Source organism: Nanorana parkeri, unplaced genomic scaffold (genome assembly GCF_000935625.1).
Source record: "Nanorana parkeri isolate BGI_ZX_2015 unplaced genomic scaffold, ASM93562v1 scaffold1091, whole genome shotgun sequence".
Lineage (NCBI taxonomy): Eukaryota > Metazoa > Chordata > Amphibia > Anura > Dicroglossidae > Nanorana > Nanorana parkeri.
In genome coordinates, this window is record NW_017307359.1 from 9,754 (window position 1) to 21,949 (window position 12,196).

Below are 12,196 nucleotides of genomic sequence, written 5' to 3' on the forward strand. Positions count from 1 at the left end.
CCTCCCTCGGATCCACAGATGCGCTCATAAGCACTTGGACACTTATATGTCCCCCTCTTGAGATACTTACGGGGTCACTGACTAGCTGAGCAGGGGGAACACCCTCCCCTTATTTTTTTCAACGCTTTAAATATCTTATTTTGTTTACTTTGTCATATACATCGCAATGCACTTGGTGTATTTTCTCTATGACCGCCCAAGAGAGCAACTATTTGCTACTTATGCACTTGTTTTTCTCTTCTTGTGATCACCGTCAAAGCTTTTAAAATATAATATAAAGAATTTATTTAAAAAAAAGAAATCTCTTCCTGCACAGGACAGTGTTATCTGAGTTGCTCTTGAAGTGGCTGATCTGTCCATTTGTATATAAAATACAGTCATGAAAATATGAGACAGTAATTACGTCAAAGTATGTATGAAAAAACATTTCATTTAAAGGTACGGAGTCCCCGAGAACACACCGCAGACCGCCATTCATCCCTGTGTAGAAACGTGCTCTACATTGTGCTGACACTGACCAATTTCTGCTCCTTTCCTCCCCCAGTGGTGGCGGACATCCTGTGCGAGTTCCTGGAGGTGGCCGTGCACCTGATCCTGTATGTCAGAGAGGTCTACCCGACCGGAATCTTCCAGAAGAGGAAGAAGTACAATGTCCCTGTCCAGGTAGATGGTCACATCTGTGTTTTGTTAGCGTCTCCTATAGGAACAGTTCCCCCTTATTGCCCACATAAATCTGGTGCGTCGCTCTCTCCACCACCCCAGGCTACTCTACGCCGTATTAATGAGATTGATTTCCAATAATCTCTGCGTGGGGCGGGGGGTTGGTAAGATATTGAACTGGAGGGTGGAGGCCGATGGGGGAAATGTTCCAGTGACTTCTTAGCTCAGCAGATCAAAGCTTCATGTGGGTTTGTCATTGTGACAGGTGTGCACAGGGCAGCAGTGTTCTTCCTCGCCGGCTGTCCCTATAGCATGCTAAACAGGACTAGGATGTGGTAGGAAGATTCCGGAACCTTGTTACATCGTACGGGGAAAACATCAGACTGTTGGGTTGGTGTTTTTGGGTCTAACGTGTGCGTTAGTTGATGAGCCTCCTTCGGTAGGATGGGTTGATCATTTATAAAATGTGAACAGATAGACAATCCTGTCCTTCCTTGTTGCAGCGTCTCACAATGTGCATTACAAGCTGCAGCAAGTCAGACGGAGCCCGCCTCATTTTCTAGGAGGAGGACATCCAGCAAAATCTAAGCCTTTCCTCCCCAGCTTGGCTGTCCCTGGCCCCGCCCCTTTCATTAGTTGGATTTCAGTTGCGGAGGCTCGGCATCACACGTGGGCGTTACCAACGGTGGTCTGCTTGCAAATACCGCCTGCCTAGGAACTTTCACTGCTCCAGACTGACATCCACCCATTAAAGGAGAACTATGGGGTCAGGACTTTTCCCCATAGTTCTCCTTAGGGTAACGGGAGGACACAAACTAGCGTCCTCCCGTCACCCTAGGCTCAGTATACTGCGAGCTGTAGCTCGCGGTATACTGAGACGCCGCAGCTGAAGCGGATCCCGAAAAATTGTGCCGGGATCCGCCCAGCTGCGTGACTGACAGCTGGCTCTGCCTATCTAGAGGCAGAGCCAGCTGTACCCGCCCCCTCCCCCATCCGTTCCACCAGTCAGCGCTGGCAGATCGGAGCGGTGAGGGGGGAATACAGCCCCTCCCCTGTCACGGCAGAGAGCCGTGACAGGATCGAGAGGTGAGCGAGCGCCGGTATGTGTTCGCTCACCTCCCGATGTACTGAGCCGACCTGTGACAGTCTCATTGTCACAGGTCGGCTAGAACTATGAGGTGAGTGAAAAGCCCCTCCCCCCTCATAGTTCTCTAAGGAATTTTGATATTTGCATAACTCCTCCCAAGGGCCAGCCCACTACTTGCATCAGTGCTGAGGACTCTTGAGTGAAGTATGAGGCAGGGTGCTGTGATGTTTTCAGGAAGCTATGTACAGCACCCTGCCGGCCCCTCCAACCAGCCATGATCTGTCTGCATTGTATAGAGAAGCGCTGACACCTAGTGATAACATCATGTGGGGGACCAGGGAAGGCAAAATATAACTACATAACTTGAGCTTTAAAGAATGACAGTCAGGGTAGCTCTTGCAATGGCAGGAGGAGGAGAGGAAGAGCAAGCCAAGCACAGATTATTGTTCTCATGTTCTATGTTCTTGCAGCCAGTAGAGTGCCAACATGTATTATGTGTGTTTTCTAGATGTCGTGTCACCCGGAGCTGAATCGCTACATCCAGGACACGCTGCACTGTGTAAAACCCCTCATAGAGAAGGTAAAGCTACTACATTACATGACGGGGACACATGATCCAACTATTCAACACGCTCTTTGTCAATCAAGGACACGTATGTGTATGGGGACACCATAAATGTTTTCATAGACAGGGTTACATAGTTACATAGTATTTGAGGTTGAATAAAGACGTAAGTCCATCAAGTCCAACCTATTGCGTGTATGCATTTATGTTTGATCAGGCGTGTGCGTGTGTATTAGTCCAATGCGTGATTTTGCTCTTAGGCGTACCTGTACCCCTGTATGTTACCTGTACCCCTGTATGTTACCTGTACCCCTGTATGTTACCTGTACCCCTGTATGTTATGGTCTCCGAGAAACTCGTCCACACTCTTAGCTGAAATCACCTCCTGCGGTAGCGAGTTCCAGACCCTAACCGCTCTAACTGTGAAGAACCCCTTGGGGGTTGTAAAGTAGATTCACTAAAATCTCACACCATGTTACTGTAATATTCAAAGTTGTTTAAAAAGACATAATTGTCGGGATCCGCTTCAGCTGCGGCGTCTCAGTATACCGCGAGCGGTATACTGAGCTTAGGGTGACGGGACGACGCTAGTTTGTGTCCTCCCGTTACCCTGAGAACTATGGGGAAAAGCCCTGACCCCATAGTTCTCCTTTAAATCTGCAGCTTTCATTGAAATAATCCCTGGTGAGCCTACCATGAAGGTCCTTCTTTGGGCACTTCCTGTTATAGGGTGACAACACTCTGTCCCTGCCTCCCGATTTGTTCTTCTGCGTTGTCACCCTCTAATATGCACCCCTGGTGGAGACCACAAGTGAGTGCACTGACACACATTGCACAGACATTGGTTGTTGCTAAGTGGAAGCCGGTCCAGAGCAATGATGTGCAGCCGACGCTCAAGTAAGTGCATGTAGACAGTCCAGCTTGATTTGCTTTTTACAGATATTTAGTTACACTGGTTTTATGTCATGTGACCACTTGAGATGGCAGTGGCTCTTAGTGGGGTTCTCCTTTAGTATCGGCTCTCTGACATAAGGTGGCGCAGTCATGTGATCAGACTTTGTGCTCTCTTTGGTCCTCTAGAACGACGTGGAGAAGGTTGTGCTGGTCATCCTGGATAAAGAGCACCACCCGGTGGAGAGATTTGTCTTTGAAATCGCACAGCCGCCGCTCCTCTCTATCAGGTGACTCCGAGTAACACATTAGATCTGACACTAAAGGGACGCTCTGCACAGAACCACGGATGACATGTTGTGTGACTGTCCCCGCACCTTCCTTTTTAACCCCTTGACTTCTACAGTGTCCAGCTATATCCCCCTGTGAGGTCTCGCATTCCCGACTATACTGGAGGGAAACCAATGCCACATTAGCAGCATCCATAGAGGTCCCTGTATTGTCCTTGCTTTCCGTAACTCTCAGTGTGGTCCGGGTGCTGACCCGTCACTCTGTACAGTCTGTATGTGGTCCGGGTGCTGACCCGTCACTCTGTATAGTCTGTATGTGGTCCGGGTGCTGACCCGTCACTCTGTATAGTCTGTATGTGGTCCGGGTGCTGACCCGTCACTCTGTATAGTCTGTATGTGGTCCGGGTGCTGACCCGTCACTCTGTATAGTCTGTATGTGGTCCGGGTGCTGACCCGTCACTCTGTATAGTCTGTATGTGGTCCGGGTGCTGACCCGTCACTCTGTATAGTCTGTATGTGGTCCGGGTGCTGACCCGTCACTCTGTATAGTCTGTATGTGGTCCGGGTGCTGACCCGTCACTCTGTATAGTCTGTATGTGGTCCGGGTGCTGACCCGTCACTCTGTATAGTCTGTATGTGGTCCGGGTGCTGACCCGTCACTCTGTATAGTCTGTATGTGGTCCGGGTGCTGACCCGTCACTCTGTATAGTCTGTATGTGGTCCGGGTGCTGACCCGTCACTCTGTATAGTCTGTATGTGGTCCGGGTGCTGACCCGTCACTCTGTATAGTCTGTATGTGGTCCGGGTGCTGACCCGTCACTCTGTATAGTCTGTATGTGGTCCGGGTGCTGACCCGTCACTCTGTATAGTCTGTATGTGGTCCGGGTGCTGACCCGTCACTCTGTATAGTCTGTATGTGGTCCGGGTGCTGACCCGTCACTCTGTATAGTCTGTATGTGGTCCGGGTGCTGACCCGTCACTCTGTATAGTCTGTATGTGGTCCGGGTGCTGACCCGTCACTCTGTATAGTCTGTATGTGGTCCGGGTGCTGACCCGTCACTCTGTATAGTCTGTATGTGGTCCGGGTGCTGACCCGTCACTCTGTATAGTCTGTATGTGGTCCGGGTGCTGACCCGTCACTCTGTATAGTCTGTATGTGGTCCGGGTGCTGACCCGTCACTCTGTATAGTCTGTATGTGGTCCGGGTGCTGACCCGTCACTCTGTATAGTCTGTATGTGGTCCGGGTGCTGACCCGTCACTCTGTATAGTCTGTATGTGGTCCGGGTGCTGACCCGTCACTCTGTATAGTCTGTATGTGGTCCGGGTGCTGACCCGTCACTCTGTATAGTCTGTATGTGGTCCGGGTGCTGACCCGTCACTCTGTATAGTCTGTATGTGGTCCGGGTGCTGACCCGTCACTCTGTATAGTCTGTATGTGGTCCGGGTGCTGACCCGTCACTCTGTATAGTCTGTATGTGGTCCGGGTGCTGACCCGTCACTCTGTATAGTCTGTATGTGGTCCGGGTGCTGACCCGTCACTCTGTATAGTCTGTATGTGGTCCGGGTGCTGACCCGTCACTCTGTATAGTCTGTATGTGGTCCGGGTGCTGACCCGTCACTCTGTATAGTCTGTATGTGGTCCGGGTGCTGACCCGTCACTCTGTATAGTCTGTATGTGGTCCGGGTGCTGACCCGTCACTCTGTATAGTCTGTATGTGGTCCGGGTGCTGACCCGTCACTCTGTATAGTCTGTATGTGGTCCGGGTGCTGACCTGTCACTCTGTATGTGGTCCGGGTGCTGACCTCTGTCTCTCTGTACAGTCTGTATGTGGCCCGGGTGCTGACCCCTGTCACTCTGTATGTGGTCCGGGTGCTGACCTCTGTCACTCTGTATAGTCTGTATGTGGTCCGGGTGCTGACCCGTCACTCTGTATAGTCTGTATGTGGTCCGGGTGCTGACCCGTCACTCTGTATAGTCTGTATGTGGTCCGGGTGCTGACCCGTCACTCTGTATAGTCTGTATGTGGTCCGGGTGCTGACCCGTCACTCTGTATAGTCTGTATGTGGTCCGGGTGCTGACCCGTCACTCTGTATAGTCTGTATGTGGTCCGGGTGCTGACCCGTCACTCTGTATAGTCTGTATGTGGTCCGGGTGCTGACCCGTCACTCTGTATAGTCTGTATGTGGTCCGGGTGCTGACCCGTCACTCTGTATAGTCTGTATGTGGTCCGGGTGCTGACCCGTCACTCTGTATAGTCTGTATGTGGTCCGGGTGCTGACCCGTCACTCTGTATAGTCTGTATGTGGTCCGGGTGCTGACCCGTCACTCTGTATAGTCTGTATGTGGTCCGGGTGCTGACCCGTCACTCTGTATAGTCTGTATGTGGTCCGGGTGCTGACCCGTCACTCTGTATAGTCTGTATGTGGTCCGGGTGCTGACCCGTCACTCTGTATAGTCTGTATGTGGTCCGGGTGCTGACCCGTCACTCTGTATAGTCTGTATGTGGTCCGGGTGCTGACCCGTCACTCTGTATAGTCTGTATGTGGTCCGGGTGCTGACCCGTCACTCTGTATAGTCTGTATGTGGTCCGGGTGCTGACCCGTCACTCTGTATAGTCTGTATGTGGTCCGGGTGCTGACCCGTCACTCTGTATAGTCTGTATGTGGTCCGGGTGCTGACCCGTCACTCTGTATAGTCTGTATGTGGTCCGGGTGCTGACCCGTCACTCTGTATAGTCTGTATGTGGTCCGGGTGCTGACCCGTCACTCTGTATAGTCTGTATGTGGTCCGGGTGCTGACCCGTCACTCTGTATAGTCTGTATGTGGTCCGGGTGCTGACCCGTCACTCTGTATAGTCTGTATGTGGTCCGGGTGCTGACCCGTCACTCTGTATAGTCTGTATGTGGTCCGGGTGCTGACCCGTCACTCTGTATAGTCTGTATGTGGTCCGGGTGCTGACCCGTCACTCTGTATAGTCTGTATGTGGTCCGGGTGCTGACCCGTCACTCTGTATAGTCTGTATGTGGTCCGGGTGCTGACCCGTCACTCTGTATAGTCTGTATGTGGTCCGGGTGCTGACCCGTCACTCTGTATAGTCTGTATGTGGTCCGGGTGCTGACCCGTCACTCTGTATAGTCTGTATGTGGTCCGGGTGCTGACCCGTCACTCTGTATAGTCTGTATGTGGTCCGGGTGCTGACCCGTCACTCTGTATAGTCTGTATGTGGTCCGGGTGCTGACCCGTCACTCTGTATAGTCTGTATGTGGTCCGGGTGCTGACCCGTCACTCTGTATAGTCTGTATGTGGTCCGGGTGCTGACCCGTCACTCTGTATAGTCTGTATGTGGTCCGGGTGCTGACCCGTCACTCTGTATAGTCTGTATGTGGTCCGGGTGCTGACCCGTCACTCTGTATAGTCTGTATGTGGTCCGGGTGCTGACCCGTCACTCTGTATAGTCTGTATGTGGTCCGGGTGCTGACCCGTCACTCTGTATAGTCTGTATGTGGTCCGGGTGCTGACCCGTCACTCTGTATAGTCTGTATGTGGTCCGGGTGCTGACCCGTCACTCTGTATAGTCTGTATGTGGTCCGGGTGCTGACCCGTCACTCTGTATAGTCTGTATGTGGTCCGGGTGCTGACCCGTCACTCTGTATAGTCTGTATGTGGTCCGGGTGCTGACCCGTCACTCTGTATAGTCTGTATGTGGTCCGGGTGCTGACCCGTCACTCTGTATAGTCTGTATGTGGTCCGGGTGCTGACCCGTCACTCTGTATAGTCTGTATGTGGTCCGGGTGCTGACCCGTCACTCTGTATAGTCTGTATGTGGTCCGGGTGCTGACCCGTCACTCTGTATAGTCTGTATGTGGTCCGGGTGCTGACCCGTCACTCTGTATAGTCTGTATGTGGTCCGGGTGCTGACCCGTCACTCTGTATAGTCTGTATGTGGTCCGGGTGCTGACCCGTCACTCTGTATAGTCTGTATGTGGTCCGGGTGCTGACCCGTCACTCTGTATAGTCTGTATGTGGTCCGGGTGCTGACCCGTCACTCTGTATAGTCTGTATGTGGTCCGGGTGCTGACCCGTCACTCTGTATAGTCTGTATGTGGTCCGGGTGCTGACCCGTCACTCTGTATAGTCTGTATGTGGTCCGGGTGCTGACCCGTCACTCTGTATAGTCTGTATGTGGTCCGGGTGCTGACCCGTCACTCTGTATAGTCTGTATGTGGTCCGGGTGCTGACCCGTCACTCTGTATAGTCTGTATGTGGTCCGGGTGCTGACCCGTCACTCTGTATAGTCTGTATGTGGTCCGGGTGCTGACCCGTCACTCTGTATAGTCTGTATGTGGTCCGGGTGCTGACCCGTCACTCTGTATAGTCTGTATGTGGTCCGGGTGCTGACCTCTGTGCTGGATTAGAAGCGGTCCTGACCTCTCTGACATTCCGTTTGTGTTTTGCGCAGTTCCGACTCTCTTCTCTCTCACGTGGAGCAGCTGCTGAGGGCATTTATCCTGAAGATCAGTGTCTGTGACGCCGTCCTAGATAACAACCCCCCAGGTACTGTTGGCGGTCAGGACCTTGTCCTCCGCTCCTGATTTAGATTACAATGGCAACTAATGATTTTCCTTTTCATTCAGCGTGCACGTTCACTATATTGGTCCATACTCGGGAAGCAGCCACGAGGAACATGGAAAAGATTCAAGTTATAAAGGTGAGTTACCAGGTGGTTTACATGACTAGTTAGACCCCTGGTGCCCAACCTGTGGCCCTTTTGTCACTGTTTGTGCAGCACCCGGGGCCCTTTAGTTCTTTTACATTGTGGCTATCAAGTCACAGAGAATATTATAACTGAGTGTATCCATTTTTTACCTCTGTGGTTGGTGTCTGCTCAGGATTTCCCCTGGATTCTGGCTGACGAGCAGGATGTACACATGCAGGAACCTCGGCTCATACCACTGAAGACCATGACCTCCGATATATTGAAGGTGAGCGGCGGAATTGGACCTTTCTTCACACTTTGTGACAACACCAATTGTTTGATTTAGGGATAACTTTTAGCAGAAGTTCTAACAGTTCATTTTTAATCAGTCATTGGTACGCCATCAGTGGGCTCAGTATACATCTGGGCAATCATCATACACAGACATTGGAGACCATTGTGCTCTTCCAGCCTTGGGGTCACAGATTGGTGAAGACCCTTTTCTGTTCCACCATGACTGTCCCCTGTGTACATAGACAGCTCCATAAAGACATGGGGTGACCAGTGTGGTGGAGGAACTTGCGTGTCCTGCATAGAGCCCCGACCTCAACCCTACTGAGCACCTTTGGGCTAAATTGGGTCCCTGTGCCTCCGTATGCCGTGGTGTAATATTCTAAGATTTGTAAACAGTGATTGGTTGGCCGTGCTGATGATCCCTTTTTTTTTGCCTCTTTCAGATGCAGCTTTACGTAGAAGAGCGAGCTCAGAAATGCGCTTGACGACTGACCGTGTGATTCATGCGGGTGCCTGAGAATCCTCTATGACTAAGCCCCGCCCACATGAACATTTACAGAAGATAAAAGCTCTGTGATTGGCTGAATACGTAGTCTCGCTCTCCTTTTCAGGTGACCTGTTGATTGTACAGAAGGAATCCATTGATAGATTTCCCAGAAATGTCCATCATGGAGCCGTGTGTACACCTGTGCGGGAAGCCGAGGTCTAATCTGCCGAGGTTCCTCATCAACACGCTAGAAAGTTCTTCAGGAAAACCTTTTCCATCTTCAATACATACATTATTTTAGAATCAGTGGGACTCTGTGCTACTCTATGCAATGCAGGCACGTAATGGCTGGTGGGAGGGGCCGGCAGGGTGCTGTGCATGGCTGGTGGGAGGGGCCGGCAGGGTGCTGTAACATGGCTGGTGGGAGGGGCTGACAGGGTGCTGTACATATCTTCCTGAAACCATCACAGCTCCCTGCCTAATTTCTCTTCTCAAGAGCCCCTCAGCCCTGATAATAGCAGTGGTCGGGCTCTTGGGAGGAGTTATGCAAATTGCCTTGATGAGCGGGTGTCAGTCTGGAGGAGTGGGTGTTCCTAGGCTGTATTTGCGTAGGACACGCCCACATGCGATGCTGAGTCTTTGAGTGAAAGAATTGAAATCTAATGAATGGAAGTAGTGGGGCTGACTGTATACTGTTGCCATGGTTAAAATAAAGCGTGTCACTTTTAAAGTCACAGCTGACGGCCGGCTGGAATAGAAGAATCCTGTTATAAATGATGAAATATCTTCTGTTTTAACAAAATTGACGTTGTTCCATAAAACTTTGTGACTTTTATCATAAACAAATCCCACGTTGTCTCCGTCCGCTGTGTCTTTTATATTTGTGTCGTGGATTTGGGTGAAATGTATTTGTCTCTTTTTATAAAAGGAATTAATAAAATAAAAACGTACTTACAAGAAGATTTGTTGTTCCTCAAAACTGATCCCTCTACCTGTTATAATGTTCAGTCTGTTTTACCCCTTACCACTGGTACCCACCGGCCCTTTAAGGGTTCAGAGGCAGGTAAGCAGGCTCCTGGGCATGTGATCAGCTGTCACGTGATCAGGAACCTGTCCTCCTGACCCATGGGTGACAGTGTGGTCACAGTGCTTGGAGTGATACGGATCTATGCATATATGTGACAGCACAACGGTCAAGCCAACCCCGCGCCCGCTGTGCTGCTATAGCTATATATATGCATAAGGCCAGCAGCAATGTGTTAGACATCAATGAATGTACCTTACAGCTAGCATAAGTACCAGTCTGTATTTATGTTATCTCCCTCTAATCCCCTGCTCAGCATGACCCAGAATGGGAGAAGCACCAGTACCCCTGTAGTCCAGTCAGACACTACTTCATTGCACAATGGTAATCAGTCTAACACAGGGTTTCTGCTGACAGGAAGAGAAAGAAGTGTGATGACCTCATCGTGCGGTGCTGCTAGAGCAGGGGTCGGCAACCTCTGCACTCCAGCTGTTGTGGAACTACAAATCCCATGAGGCTTTCCAAGACTCAGCCACAGGCATGACTCACAGAGGCATTATGGGAAACGTAGTCTCACCACAGCTGCAGTGCCGAGGTTGCCTATCCCTGCTCTAGTGGGACGGCTGGGGATGGATCGGTGACCAAAGCTGTATGATTAAACCGTGGTGGAGGAAGGTTAGGTCTCTGACCTGTCCAGCAGGCAGTGGGGAAGGTAGACATTGTCGCCCGGGGCAAAGGGCCCAGAGTTAAACCTCCCCAGGGAGAAGTACTCCATCTACACACCTATCGGCACCCGGGGGCCCCCTAGGGAGGAGTGCCCAGTTCACAAAATGACAAATCCTTTGGCAGGTAATCTAGATCACATTCGTGTATAAGGCTGTCTGCCCAGAGTTCAGATTTAAAGGAGAAATATGGGGGGGGGGGGGGGGAAAAAAAACACCCCCCACCCCCCAAAACAACCCCATAATTCAAGCCGATCTGTGACACTGAAGCCATCACAGGTCGGCTCTATTGATCGGGGAGTCATCGAAAAACGCACCGCCGTCATTGACTTCCCGATCATCTTCCCTGCAGAGATTCCACCTCTCCCCTTCTCCAGCACTGACTGGAGGAATGGACCAGAGAGGGGGTGGAGCCAGCTGGGTCTGGCTCTAGAGAGGCGGGACCAGCTGTCAATCAGCCAGCTGGGTGGATCTCAACAGTAATGTCGGCATCCGTCCCGGCTGCGGCGCTCTCAGCATATAGCGGGCATATGCTATACACTGAGTTTTGGGTTGCCGGAGGACACAACACATGTCCTCCGGTGACCCTGGGCAAAAAAAAATTGCCCCATCATTCTCCTTTAATTATTCTTCAACATGTTAGTAAATATGAAACGAGCTGATGTGATGAGAATTCTGTGCGATTTATTGACAACGCGAAGGCCACTCGCAAGGCAACAAAAAACAAAACATCGGGTCCCCTGCCCTGGAGACCGGCCAGCCCTCTCCTAGGGGGGCCCCTCTGCATCGGGTGCTCAGCTCCATTCTGAAGATTTTAGGTTTCCTGAGTCGGAATTATTTTTTTGGGTTTTGCTTTTCGTCTCGTTTTCCTTCTCTTTGCACTCGGCCTGGCTGTGCGCGGTTGTACAGTCAGATCTTGCGGTTCTACGGTGACGCGGACGCCGTGCCAGCCCTCCACCCAGTCAGCGGCGTTCCCGCCGTGTCCGAAATATACATAGCGCACTCCCGGTCCGTAGTTCTTCAACGAGTGAGTCCTCTGAGGAGGAAGGAGACCAAGCACACGGGTGAAGTATGTTCTATATAGACCGGGGAGGCGGGAGGTTGGCAACCACGGCACTCCAGCTGTGGTGGAACTACAAATCCTATCTGTGGCTGTCATAGTCATGCAATGCCTCATGGGATTTGTAGTTCCACAACAGCTAGAGTGCAGAGGTTGCCCACGACTGATATAGACGTTCACACACATATGTTCAATGTCTGAAGAATTATTGGGATGATTGACTGGCACATCGACGGAGAGTGTGGATGACGGAATGACCAGTAGGAGTCACTATGACTAGGCGCCGGCAACTCTTCAATTACATATTAGGTGGCAACTCACTGGGGCCTCTCCTCCCCCCCGGCTATGCCTCTCCTTGCACTCTCCCCCCCACCCCCTTCGGGTATGCCTCTCCTCGCTCTCTCTCCCAACCGCCCCC

At 51.3% G+C, this 12,196-nt stretch overlaps 1 protein-coding gene and 1 pseudogene across 1 annotated transcript in view; one reads left to right on the top strand and one right to left on the bottom strand.

Moving 5' to 3' along the window:
- Positions 1-12,196, top strand: part of MAD2L2 (MAD2 mitotic arrest deficient-like 2 (yeast)) — a 31,464-nt gene that overhangs the window by 5,277 nt on the left and 13,991 nt on the right. Inside the window, exons 3-9 of the mRNA XM_018567778.1 lie at positions 545-663; positions 2,256-2,327; positions 3,393-3,493; positions 7,955-8,049; positions 8,130-8,203; positions 8,385-8,477; positions 8,929-8,981. Coding sequence (XP_018423280.1) covers positions 545-663; positions 2,256-2,327; positions 3,393-3,493; positions 7,955-8,049; positions 8,130-8,203; positions 8,385-8,477; positions 8,929-8,970 — 596 coding nt within the window. The 3' untranslated portion in view covers positions 8,971-8,981. The remainder of the gene's footprint in view (positions 1-544; positions 664-2,255; positions 2,328-3,392; positions 3,494-7,954; positions 8,050-8,129; positions 8,204-8,384; positions 8,478-8,928; positions 8,982-12,196) is intronic.
- Positions 11,533-12,196, bottom strand: part of LOC108796311 — a 9,417-nt pseudogene continuing 8,753 nt past the window's right edge.